The sequence below is a fragment of the Bufo gargarizans genome, chromosome 2 (assembly GCF_014858855.1).
Source record: "Bufo gargarizans isolate SCDJY-AF-19 chromosome 2, ASM1485885v1, whole genome shotgun sequence".
Lineage (NCBI taxonomy): Eukaryota > Metazoa > Chordata > Amphibia > Anura > Bufonidae > Bufo > Bufo gargarizans.
The window spans coordinates 124051640-124066060 of NC_058081.1; the positions used below are offsets into that span (position 1 = coordinate 124051640).

Consider the following 14421-nt stretch of genomic DNA (forward strand, 5'->3'; position numbering starts at 1 on the left):
GTGCAAATTGTAGCCTCTTTTTCCTATTTGTGGAGATGAGAGGTACCCGGTGGTGTCTTCTGCTGTTGTAGCCCATCCGCCTCAAGGTTGTGCGTGTTGTGGCTTCACAAATGCTTTGCTGCATACCTCGGTTGTAACGAGTGGTTATTTCAGTCAACGTTGCTCTTCTATCAGCTTGAATCAGTCGGCCCATTCTCCTCTGACCTCTAGCATCAACAAGGCATTTTCACCCACAGGACTGCCGCATACTGGATGTTTTTCCCTTTTCACACCATTCTTTGTAAACCCTAGAAATGGTTGTGCGTGAAAATCCCAGTAACTGAGCAGATTGTAAAAATACTCAGACCGGCCCGTCTGGCACCAACAACCATGCCACGCTCAAAATTGCTTAAATCACCTTTCTTTCCCATTCTGACATTCAGTTTGGAGTTCAGGAGGATGTCTTGACCAGGACCACAACCCTACATGCATTGAAGCAACTGCCATGTGATTGGTTGAATAGATAATCGCATTAATGAGAAATAGAACAGGTGTTCCTAATAATTCTTTAGGTGAGTGTATGTATATATATATATATATATATATATATATATATATAAAACACAAAGAAAATAGCAGCAGCACTACTTAACTGGTGGAGCCGAGTGCACTTGGAGTGCTGCCTCTTCTTTGAAAAATCTATATATATATATATATATATATATATATATAAAAAGACGAAAAGCGGACAGCACTCCAGATAAAAAAGCAATGGTGTTTATTCATCCATGTGGAAGGCAACGTTTCAGCTCATACAAGAGCCTTTCTCAAGCCAGTGCTGTCCACTTTTCGTCTTTATCTACACGGGGTAAGCAGTTATATCTCTGGACCTAGCACCCGCTAGTACTTGTCTCTCCAGTGCCGCCATCACTTTTGCTTTATATATATATATATATAATATATATATATACATATATACAGTACAGACCAAAAGTTTGGACACACCTTCTCATTCAAAAACAGTTTTCTTTATTTTCGTGACTATGAAAATTGCAGATTCACACTGAAGGCATCAAAACTATGAATTAACACATGTGGAATTATATACATAACAAAAAAGTGTGAAACAACTGAAAATATGTCATATTCTAGGTTCTTCAAAGTAGCCACCTTTTGCTTTGATTACTGCTTTGCACACTCTTGGCATTCTCTTGATAAGCTTCAAGAGGTAGTCACCTGAAATGGTTTTCACTTCACAGGTGTGCCCTGTCAGGTTTAATAAGTGGGATTTCGTGCCTTATAAATGGGGTTGGGACCATCAGTTGCGTTGTGGAGAAGTCACGTGGATACACAGCTGATAGTCCTACTGAATAGACTGTTAGAATTTGTATTATGGCAAGAAAAAAGCAGCTAAGTAAAGAAAAATGAGTGGCCATCATTTCTTTAAGAAATGAAGGTCAGTCAGTCTGAAAAATTGGGAAAACGTTGAAAGTGTCCCCAAGTGCAGTCACAAAAACCATAAAGCGCTACAAAGAAACTGTCTCACATGCGGACCGCCCCAGGAAAGGAAGACCAAGAGTCACCTCTGCTGCGGAGGATAAGTTCATCCGAGTCACCAGCCTCAGAAATCGCAGGTTAACATCAGCTCAGATTAGAGACCAGGTCAATGCCACACAGAGTTCTAGCAGCAGACACATCTCTAGAACAACTGTTAAGAGGAGACTGTGTGAATCAGGCCTTCATGGTAGAATATCTGCTAGGAAACCACTGCTAAGGACAGGCAACAAGCAGAAGAGACTTGTTTGGGCTAAAAAACACAATGAATGGACATTAGACCAGTGGAAATCTGTGCTTTGGTCTCATCTGAGATCTTTGGTTCCAACCACCGTGTCTTTGTGCGACGCAGAAAAGGTGAACGGATGGACTCTACATGCCTGGTTCCCCCCGTGAAGCATGGAGGAGAAGGTGGGATGGTGTGGGGGTGCTTTGCTGGTGATACTGTTGGGCATTTTTTCAAAATTGAAGGCATATTGAACCAGAATGGCTACCACAGCATCTTGCAGCGGCATGCTATTCGATCCGGTTTGCGTTTAGTTGGACCATCATTTATTATTCAACAGGACAATGACCCCAAACACACCTCCAGGCTGTGTAAGGGCTATTTGACCATGAAGGAGAGTGATGGGGTGCTGCGCCAGATGACCTGGCCTCCACAGTCACCGGACCTTAACCCAATCGAGATGGTTTGGGGTGAGCTGGACTGCAGAGTGAAGGCAAAAGGGCCAACAAGTGCTAAGCATCTCTGGCAACTCCTTCAAGACTGTTGGAAGACCAATTTCAGGTGACTACCTCTTGAAGCTCATCAAGAGAATGCCAAGAGTGTGCAAAGCAGTAATCAGAGCAAAAGGTGGCTACTTTCAAGAACCTAGAATATGACATATTTTCAGTTATTTCACACTTTTTTGTTATGTATATAATTCCACATGTGTTAATTCATAGTTTTGATGCCTTCAGTGTGAATCTACAATTTTCATAGTCATGAAAATAAAGAAAACTCTTTGAATAAGAAGGTGTGTCCAAACTTTTGGTCTGTACTGTGTTTATATATATATATATATATATATATATATATAATTACTGCAGCAATACCCAAGGTATGGCAGCAATTTACCTGTGTGTAAAAAGGTGAAATTGAGTGTCAAGCCTCAATAAACCATTTACATATATCCATTTTACACATGGTGGCAATAAAACATTTTGGGGGAGAATTCAATTTAATTAAGCTGCATATGTGTGTGATTAATGCATCAATACAGACATTTTATCACAGCTCAGACTGATTCCAATGAATGGACCCCGCCTTGCTGGTGGTACCACTTGCCACTGTTGCTTTCTGTCTGCCTACAATCATGTTCTGTACAGCTGTTGCGGCCTGCATCATGTGACTAATGCCTCAATCATCAGTTTACATTCATTCAGCTTCTACACAGTTTAATTTTTATTTTTTGGGGGGGTAAATTTCATTAAGCACCAAATGTATGTGATTACTGCATCAATACCAAAATTTTCTCACAGCTCAGGCTAATTCTGGATATATACAGGTCCTTCTAAAAAAATTAGCATATTGTGATAAAGTTCATTATTTTCTGTAATGTACTGATAAACATTAGACTGTCATATATTTTAGATTCATTACACACAACTGAAGTAGTTCAAGCCTTTTATTGTTTTAATATTGATGATTTTGGCATACAGTTCATGAAAACCCAAAATTCCTATCTAAAAAAATTAGCATATTTCATCCGACCAATAAAAGAAAAGTGTTTTTAATATAAAAAAAAGTCAACCTTCAAATAATTATGTTCAGTTATGCACTCAATACTTGGTCGGGAATCCTTTTGCAGAAATGACTGCTTCAATGCGGCGTGGCATGGAGGCAATCAGCCTGTGGCACTGCTGAGGTGTTATGGAGGCCCAGGATGCTTCGATAGCGGCCTTAAGCTCATACAGAGTGTTGGGTCTTGCGTCTCTCAACTTTCTCTTCCCAATATCCCACAGATTCTCTATGGGGTTCAGGTCAGGAGAGTTGACAGGCCAATTGAGCACAGTAATACCATGGTCAGTAAACAATTTACCAGTGGTTTTGGCACTGTGAGCAGGTGCCAGGTTGTGCTGAAAAATGAAATCTTCATCTCCATAAAGCTTTTCAGCAGATGGAAGCATGAAGTGCTCTAAAATCTCCTGATAGCTAGCTGCATTGACCCTGCCCTTGATAAAACACAGTGGACCAACACCAGCAGCTGACATGGCACCCCAGACCATCACTGACTGTGGGTACTTGACACTGGACTTCAGGCATTTTGGCATTTCCCTCTCCCCAGTCTTTATCCAGACTCTGGCACCTTGATTTCCGAATGACATGCAAAATTTGCTTTCATCCGAAAAAAGTACTTTGGACCACTGAGCAACAGTCCAGTGCTGCTTCTCTGTAGCCCAGGTCAGGTGCTTCTGCCGCTGTTTCTGGTTCAAAAGTGGCTTGACCTGGGGAATATGTAGAACAAATTAGTTCACACCGGGTTTTCTCCGCTGTGCATAGGGTTCCCACCCCAGAATTTAGTATAATAAAAATCACAGCAGTGAGAGGTATACTTTGGTTGCAATTTTATTTTTTGCAGGTTATATGCGACATACACGTGAACGCGTTTTCGGCTATATTAGCCTTCATCAGACACTACGGAACAAAGAGTAATAGTGTCATATATATATATATATATATATATATATACATACATACTTGTATAAGGCATATACATAAACTTGTGTGGTACACCAAAGGCGACAATAAATCAAAAGAGACATAAAAAGTGAAAGGAGAGAAAAAAAGAAGCAAAATCAAGAAAAAATAAAAAAATTGACAAAAATGGCAAGCAGATAATTGATGAGAAATCATCTAGTATAGGATTACAATTCAGCAGCTACATAACATTATACTGGCGCATAACTTCGAATATTCATGACAATGCGATGATTCCTGACGAATAAAATTAAGGAAAAGCCAGATATAAGCAGAGTCCTCTAATTCAAGTATGATGCCCATTCTAATGAGTTACAGATTCAGATTAATAGCCACAGGTATGATGATAAAGATAACATATTGGATAGGAAAAAGGACAATATATCAGACAGATAATTCCAAATATGATGATAAAGATAACATATTAATCAGATAAATAGGGAGCCTAATCCCCACTCAGGAGGACCTACCATTGCCGCTGGAGATGAAAGGGAAATGTGAAGGACACACAGATGTAGATCAGGTGCTGTCAGCACCAGTGGTTTGAGGTGTGTGCCCATAGCAGTGCGATCCACTGCTTTAAATGTGTGCCAGAGAGCGCGCCAAGCTTGGGGGGCGGACCTGGGAGATGGAGCACGTGTGACGCCGTGCGTTCCATTGGCCGGAAGTGAATCGGCAAATGGAACGCATCGGGTCACGTGACTGCGTTCCAACGACCGGAAGTGAGTCGGTCTGTTGGATGCAGTCATCTGAAACAACACTGGGGACTTGAAAAAGAAGCAAAAGAATAAGGGATTGTAAGGATTGGATAATAGAAGGGAAAAGAAGATATGGACATGATATAATGTGGTTATATATGAAGGGATAATGTTAATGGAAAATGTTTATGGCCAATGTATTAGTATATAAACTGGTAATATGGTGCAGTGTATGTTTTAGAACTAAAGTGATGTGATAACAGTATGATGTAAGATAAAGAGATGTAAATGGTATATATGAACAGCACTAATGTGTGGTATATAGCTACTTGATATTGTATTGGTGTAAACTAAGAAATATAGATCAAGAATACAGTAGACGGCATGTGGTCCAAGAGGTGGGGATCAGGAAGCCTGTCAGAAAAAGGAGAAATAAGAATTAATATGATAATTGGACATTCATACATAACTGCATTATAATAAACATTGGATCTCATATTCTTTGTTCATTCCTTTTGGATGGAGCGTTTGCAGTGTATGAATCCAGTAAGCCTCTCTGAATTTGAGGTTTCTGATCCTATTACCCCCTCTGCGGGGTGGAGGTACCTGTTCTATTATCTGGTATTTTAATTGGGATATAGAATGTTTATATTTGTCGAAGTGCGCCGGGACTGGTAGCAGTAGATTTTTCCTCCGAATCGTAGATTTGTGTTGACAAATCCTGTCTCGTGCTTTTTGGGTAGTTTCTCCTACATAAGCCATTCCACAGGGGCATTTTATGAGGTAGATGACAAAGTCAGTGTCACAGGTGAAGAAGCCATTTATATTAAACGTTTTGCCAGTGTGGGGGTGTGTAAATTGGGAACCTTTCTGTACGTTAGAACACTGGGAACATGTAAGGCATGGGAATGTGCCTTTCCTCTGGGTCGGTAAAAAGATCTGTCTAGGTAGGCGTGTCTCGGAGCCCAGGTCTGCCCTTACCAAGTTGTCTCGTAGATTGCGGGGACGACGATTGCATGAAAGTACTGGGTTGTGAAATTCCTCTATTTTCGGATACGCTTTCTTGAGAATTGGCCAGTGGTTGCGGATGATATGTAAAACCTTGTTGGAGCTAGGATGAAAGGTGTGGACAAATGGGATTCTTTTGTTATTATTTCTTGGGTTTCTATTTCTGCTGTTAGTCTTGAGGGTGTGTTCTGGGTAACCCCTGGTCCTAAACCTCTGTTTCATCTCATCCTCCCTTTCTATTAGTATGAGGGGATCATCTACTATGGTCTGTATTCTTTTAAATTGTGAATATGGTAAAGAATTTTTTGTCATGGGTGGATGGAAACTGGAGAAATGAAGTAAGCTGTTACGGTCAGTCGGTTTGCGATATAGATCAGTTTTGAGTTTACCCTGTGAATTTATGGTGATGACTGTGTCCAGATAGGCTATTGATGAGTTACTATGGTGAATAGTGAACTGGAGCTCTGGCCAAATGGAGTTTAAATGATTGTGAAATATAAGGAGTGATTCTTCGGTTCCAGTCCAGATGCAAAAAATGTCGTCTATGTACCTTTTCCATAGCTTACAGTGTGTTATGAAGAGATCTGATGGGTATATATAGGTGGTCTCAAAATGTGCCATAAAACAATTTGCGTAAGGAGGGGCCACGTTTGACCCCCATAGCGGTACCCTGTACCTGTAAGTAAAATGTGTCCTGGAACATAAAGAAGTTGTGATGGAGTACTAGCTTGAGGAGGTCAAGGCATAGTGAGATGATGTCTTTATGTAAATCAGTATTGGTCAACATAGTCATTACTGCCTCAATGCCCTATGAGGCAGTAATGACTATGTTGACCAATACTGATTTATATAAAGACATCATCTCACTATGCCTTGACCTCCTCAAGCTAGTACTCCATCACAACTTCTTTATGTTCCAGGACACATTTTACTTACAGGTACAGGGTACCGCTATGGGGTCAAACGTGGCCCCTCCTTACGCAAATTGTTTTATGGCACATTTTGAGACCACCTATATATACCCATCAGATCTCTTCATAACACACTGTAAGCTATGGAAAAGGTACATAGACGACATTTTTTGCATCTGGACTGGAACCGAAGAATCACTCCTTATATTTCACAATCATTTAAACTCCATTTGGCCAGAGCTCCAGTTCACTATCCACCATAGTAACTCATCAATAGCCTATCTGGACACAGTCGTCACCATAAATTCACAGGGTAAACTCAAAACTGATCTATATCGCAAACCGACTGACCGTAACAGCTTACTTCATTTCTCCAGTTTCCATCCTCCCATGACAAAAAATTCTTTACCATATTCACAATTTAAAAGAATACAGACCATAGTAGATGATCCCCTCATACTAATAGAAAGGGAGGATGAGATGAAACAGAGGTTTAGGACCAGGGGTTACCCAGAACACACCCTCAAGACTAACAGCAGAAATAGAAACCCAAGAAATAATAACAAAAGAATCCCATTTGTCCACACCTTTCATCCTAGCTCCAACAAGGTTTTACATATCATCCGCAACCACTGGCCAATTCTCAAGAAAGCGTATCCGAAAATAGAGGAATTTCACAACCCAGTACTTTCATGCAATCGTCGTCCCCGCAATCTACGAGACAACTTGGTAAGGGCAGACCTGGGCTCCGAGACACGCCTACCTAGACAGATCTTTTTACCGACCCAGAGGAAAGGCACATTCCCATGCCTTACATGTTCCCAGTGTTCTAACGTACAGAAAGGTTCCCAATTTACACACCCCCACACTGGCAAAACGTTTAATATAAATGGCTTCTTCACCTATGACACTGACTTTGTCATCCACCTCATAAAATGCCCCTGTGGAATGGCTTATGTAGGAGAAACTACCCAAAAAGCACGAGACAGGATTTGTCAACACAAATCTACGATTCGGAGGAAAAATCTACTGCTACCAGTCCCGGCGCACTTCGACAAATATAAACATTCTATATCCCAATTAAAATACCAGATAATAGAACAGGTACCTCCACCCCGCAGAGGGGGTAATAGGATCAGAAACCTCAAATTCAGAGAGGCTTACTGGATTCATACACTGCAAACGCTCCATCCAAAAGGAATGAACAAAGAATATGAGATCCAATGTTTATTATAATGCAGTTATGTATGAATGTCCAATTATCATATTAATTCTTATTTCTCCTTTTTCTGACAGGCTTCCTGATCCCCACCTCTTGGACCACATGCCGTCTACTGTATTCTTGATCTATATTTCTTAGTTTACACCAATACAATATCAAGTAGCTATATACCACACATTAGTGCTGTTCATATATACTATTTACAACTCTTTATCTTACATCATACTGTTATCACATCACTTTAGTTCTAAAACATACACTGCACCATATTACCAGTTTATATACTAATACATTGGCCATAAACATTTTCCATTAACATTATCCCTTCATATATAACCACATTATATCATGTCCATATCTTCTTTTCCCTTCTATTATCCAATCCTTATAATCCCTTATTCTTTTGCTTCTTTTTCAAGTCCCCAGTGTTGTTTCAGATGACTGCATCCAACAGACCGACTCACTTCCGGTCGTTGGAACGCAGTCACGTGACCCGATGCGTTCCATTTGCCTATTCACTTCCAGCCAATGGAACGCACAGCGTCACACGTGCTCCATCTCCCAGGTCCGCCCCCCCACGCTTGGCGCGCTCTCTGGCACACATTTAAAGCAGTGGATCGCACTGCTATGGGCACACACCTCAAACCACTGGTGCTGACAGCACCTGATCTACATCTGTGTGTCCTTCACATTTCCCTTTCATCTCCAGCGGCAATGGTAGGTCCTCCTGAGTGGGGATTAGGCTCCCTATTTATCTGATTAATATGTTATCTTTATCATCATATTTGGAATTATCTGTCTGATATATTGTCCTTTTTCCTATCCAATATGTTATCTTTATCATCATACCTGTGGCTATTAATCTGAATCTGTAACTCATTAGAATGGGCATCATACTTGAATTAGAGGACTCTGCTTATATCTGGCTTTTCCTTAATTTTATTCGTCAGGAATCATCACATTGTCATGAATATTCGAAGTTATGCGCCAGTATAATGTTATGTAGCTGCTGAATTGTAATCCTATACTAGATGATTTCTCATCAATTATCTGCTTGCCATTTTTGTCAATTTTTTTATTTTTTCTTGATTTTGCTTCTTTTTTTCTCTACTTTCACTTTTTATGTCTCTTTTGATTTATTGTCGCCTTTGGTGTACCACACAAGTTTATGTATATGCCTTATACAAGTATGTATATATATATATATATATATATGACACTATTACTCTTTGTTCCGTAGTGTCTGATGAAGGCTAATATAGCCAAAAACGCGTTCACGTGTATGTCGCATATAACCTGCAAAAAATAAAATTGCAACCAAAGTATACCTCTCACTGCTGTGATTTTTATTATACTTGACCTGGAGAATGTGGCACCTGTAGCCCATTTCCTGCACACGCCTGTACACAGTGGCTCTGGATGTTTCTACTCCAGACTCAGTCCACTGCTTCCGCAGGTCCCCCAAGGTCTGGAATCGGTCCTTCTCCACAATCTTCCTCAGGGTCCGGTCACCTCTTCTCGTTGTGCAGCGTTTTCTGCCACACTTTTTCCTTCCCACAGACTTCCCACTGAGGTGCCTTGATACAGCACTCTGGGAACAGCCTATTCGTTCAGAAATTTCTTTCTGTGTCTTACCCTCTTGCTTGAGGGTGTCAATAATGGCCTTCTGGACAGCAGTCAGGTCGGCAGTCTTACCCATGATTGCGGTTTTGAGTAATGAACCAGGCTGGGAGTTTTTAAAAGCCTCAGGAATCTTTTGCAGGTGTTTAGAGTTAATTAGTTGATTCAGATGATTAGGTTAATAGCTCGTTTAGAGAACCTTTTCATGATATGCAAATTTTTGAGATAGGAATTTTGGGTTTTCATGAGCTGTATGCCAAAATCATCAATATTAAAACAATAAAAGGCTTGAACTACTTCAGTTGTGTGTAATGAATCTAAAATATATGAAAGTCTAATGTTTATCAGTACATTATAGAAAATAATGAACTTTATCACAATATGCTAATTCTTTTAGAAGGACCTGTAGACCTAGCCTTTCTGGCGGTGCCCCTTCTTGCTACTGTTGCTGTTTGTCTGTCTGCCAAACCACCATCACATTATGTACGGTTGCTGCTTCGGCCTGAATCATGCCATTTTTGCCATTTTCCAAACATCACATTTTGTAAGACTGCTGCCGCTGCCGCCTCCATCATGCCACCATAAGAAATGAACAAAAAGAGATAAGTTTTCCTAAAAAAAATGAGTCCTAGGAGGCTAGAGGGGTTATATACCAACTTTCAGGACAATTAGAGCAACTTCGGTTTGGCCTGAAACAAATCTCAACTGGTTAGCTGATCTCTATTCCAGACATGACAATAGAGATAATGACTATTAACAACAATCAGCAGAGTAAATGTAATTATCATCTATGATTTACACAATGTAAACTCAGATATTTGCATATATATACAATGTATGGTTGTGAGAATAGGCCATCAATATTATACTCCAAGAAAACCTTGTTAAAGGGTTGGTCTATGCAGCCATGTTTTCTTTCCTTCAGTCCAGCTAAAGTAAAAATTGAGCAACCTACCAAATAGTCTTGATACAAATTCCTTACTGTTTGTGTGTTTAGCTCCAAGGCAGACATGTGTGTATTCATGGTCACAGACAAGTAAACTCTGTGTGTATGTAGTCTGTACATTAAGTGAACTATAGATTGCCAGAAGTTTATCAACATTATTGTAAAATGCATACATTTACAAGTACTACAAAATGACACAAAAGTATCTATCAACACTTTTTAAAGTTCTTAAGGCAGGTATAAAATGTGTCTAAAGCATACCATAAATCTGATAAATGTCACATATATTTTGGCCCAATTTTAGATAAAATTATTTAGCATTTTGTTTAGTAAAACGGTGTTAAAATGTCACTATTCAAGGAGATGATAGAATGAATGGGGATAGCATGGACTGCGGGTGCTGGATTTTAATTTATTAAAGAGGTTCTCTGAGACTTTTCATATGTGCAGACAGGGTGCAGGACTTAAACAAAGAAACTCACATGCAAAGTGTGGTGGCTTATTAGACCTTTTTATACCAAACCTGACTTATGTTGAAAACAATATGATCTTGAGTTTATCCATTATGATTAGGGCTGAGCAAATCAAAGTATCCAAAGTGGACTTCCATCCAAATTTAAGAGAAAATTTGATTTGCAGCGAAGCCAAATTTCCTCATGCTTCTTGGTAACGAATAAATTTACCCTGAATTGACGGTAAAAAAAAATGTCATACTCACCTCATCCATTTGAGTGTGAAAATTTTGTGCGCAGTGAGGTATGATGTCATCAAGCCGGACGGCGTGATGATTCATGCGAGATCTTCAATCAAGATAGCAGTGGAGGCCTCCTTACGCTCAAATGGATAAGGTGAGTATTATTATTTTTTAAACTGATTAACCCCTGAAATCTCTAATTTTTCATCTCAGATGCAGCAATCAAGCAGCATCTGAGGGGTTCAATGACAGGGGGAAGCGCAGACGCCAGTCCCCATAATTACTGGGAGGGGCTGGAGAAGATCCAGCAGTCATGGTCCATATCGGAACCTCCTAATTGCATGTATACTAATTGTACATACCTTATGGGAATAAAAGGTTCTGTAAAGAAAGCAATAAATTACCAAAAAAAAAAAGCATTTAAATCACTAAAACAGGAGGGTAGCGAGGAAGCACTGAAAAACTATAAGGAAAAAAATTGAATATGTAAAAAAGAAATAAAAGCAGCCAAACTAGAGACCGAGAGATTAATTGCCAAAGAGAGCAAAACTAACCCTAAAATGTATATAAATGGTAAAAAGTATAAATCTGAAGGTGTCGGCTCTCTACAGAGCAATGAGGGGGAAGTTGGAGAGCGATGAGGAGAAAGCAAAGCTATTAAATATTTTTTTCTCCAATGTATTCACTGAGGAAAATAAACTGTCAGATGTAATGCATAATGTAAAAGTAAATTCCCCATTAAAAGTGCCCTGTCTGACCCTGGAAGAAGTACAACAGCGACTTAAAAAGATTAAAATAGACAAATCGCCAGGACCAGATGGCATACTCCCCCGTATCCTAAGAGAATTAAGTAATATCATAGCCAGACCCTTATTTCTGACTCTATACTGACTGACTCTATACTGACAGGGAGTGTTTTACAGAATTGGCGTATTGCAAATGTGGTGCCAATATTCAAAAAGGGCGCAAAAACAGACTCCGGAAACTATAGGCTGGTAAGTTTGACATCTGTTGTAGGTAAACTGTTTGAAGTTTTTTTAAGAGATGCTATCTCGGAGGATCTCAATGAAAACAAGCAAATAACATCATATCAGCATGGCTTCATGAGGGATCGGTCATCTCAAGCTAATTTAATCAGTTTCTATGAGGAGGTAAGTTCTAGACTTGACAGTGGTGAATCAATGGATGTCCTATATCTGAACTTTTCCAAAGCATTTGACACTGTACCACATAAAAGTTTAGTATATAAAATGAGAATGCTCGGACTGGAAGAAGATGTCTGTATGTGGGTAAGTAACTAGCTCAATGATAGAAAACAGAGGGTGGTTATTAATGGTACACACTCAGATTGGGTCACTGTCACTAGCGGAGTACCTCAGGGGTCAGTATTGGGCCCTATTCTCTTCAATATATTTATTAATGATCTTGTAGAAGGCTTGCACAGTAAAATATCAATTATTGCAGATTACACTAAACTGTGTAAAGTAATTAACGCTGAAGAGGACAATATGCTGCTACAGATGGATTTGGATAGATTAGAGGCTTGGGCAGAGAAGTGGCAGGTGAGGTTTAATACTGACAAATGTAAAGTTATACACATGGGAAGGAATAATGCAACTCACCTGTACATACTAAATGGTAAAACACTCGGTAACACTGACATGGAAAAGGACTAGGAATTTTAATAAACAGCAAACTAAGCAGTAAAAAACAGTGTCAGGCAGCTGCTGCCAAGTCCAATAAGATAATGGGTTGCATAAAAAGGGGCATAGATGCCTGTGATAAGAACATAGTCCTATCACTTTACAAATCACTAGTCAGACCACACATGGAGTACTGTGTACAGTTCTGAGCTCCTGTGAACAAGGCAGACATAGTAGAGCTGGAGAGGGTTCAGAGGAGGGCAACTAAAGTAATAGCTGGAATGGGGGGACTACAGTACCCTGACAGATTATGAAAATTAGGGTTATTCACTTTAGAAAAAAGACGACTGAAGGGAGATCTAATTACTATGTATAAATATATCAGGGGTCAGTACAGAGATCTCTCCCATCATCTATTTATCCCCAGGACTGTGACTGTAACAAGGGGACATCCTCTGCCTCTGGAGGAAAGGTTTGTACACAAACATGGAAAAGGATTCTTTACGGTAAGAGCAGTGAGACTATGGAACTCTCTGCCTGAGGAGGTGGTGATGGTGAGTTCACTAAAAGAGTTCAAGAAGGGCCTGGATGTATTTTTGGAGTGTAATAATATTATAGGCTATAGCTACTAGAGATGGGTTGTTCATCCAGAAAGTTATTCTGATTGGAGTCGGGAAGGAATTTTTTTCCCTAAAATGGGGGAAATTGGCTTCTACCCCACAGGGGCTTTTTGCCTTCCTCTGGATCAACTTGCAGGATAACATGCAGAACTGGATGGACAGTTGTCTGTTTTCAGCCTCATAAACTATGTTACTTACAAAGAAATGCAATTAGTGACAAAGTAATTTATCACTAAGCAAATTTCTTTGTGAAATTCGGCAAAACAGCCAAATCGAATTTGGCTCATCACTAATTGTGATGAATTATACTAACATGGAGGACCTGAAGCGCGATCCTGGATATATTGATCAACACTTAATCAGAAAATCAGATTGGGTTACCTTTGAGCTGTTCAAAGCAGGATGTTCCTTCTCCTGACTCAGAAGAATTCCTCAGCACACCATTGCTTGGTTTCGGTCTCTCGTATTCTAGGTCGGGTAGCATAGTTTGCTCACTCTCATCAGAGTTATCCTTGACAGTAGTGAGAGACTGAGGAAATCCAAACATCAGAAGAGAAGAGAAGAACAGTAAGGCACCACAGAGCAGAAAACCAGCCCACCATGCGCCAATCCATCTTGGATCTTCCGGAGTTATTTCCAGCTTACCTAAAACACAACATTAACTGATCAACACATTAACTTTAGAAACTGTATAGTGTACATGTATCATGGAAAATCATAGTATATCTCTGAACCAAATGGAAAATGGAAAAAACATTTTCACTATACCTTCAATGATGTGAAAGA

The 14421-nt window shown here is 39.8% G+C and overlaps 1 protein-coding gene across 1 annotated transcript in view; it reads right to left on the reverse strand.

The window, feature by feature from the left end:
• SLCO3A1 (solute carrier organic anion transporter family member 3A1) overlaps positions 1-14421 on the reverse strand; it is a 209821-nt gene that overhangs the window by 189581 nt on the left and 5819 nt on the right. Inside the window, exon 4 of the mRNA XM_044277035.1 lies at positions 14017-14280. Coding sequence (XP_044132970.1) covers positions 14017-14280 — 264 coding nt within the window. The remainder of the gene's footprint in view (positions 1-14016; positions 14281-14421) is intronic.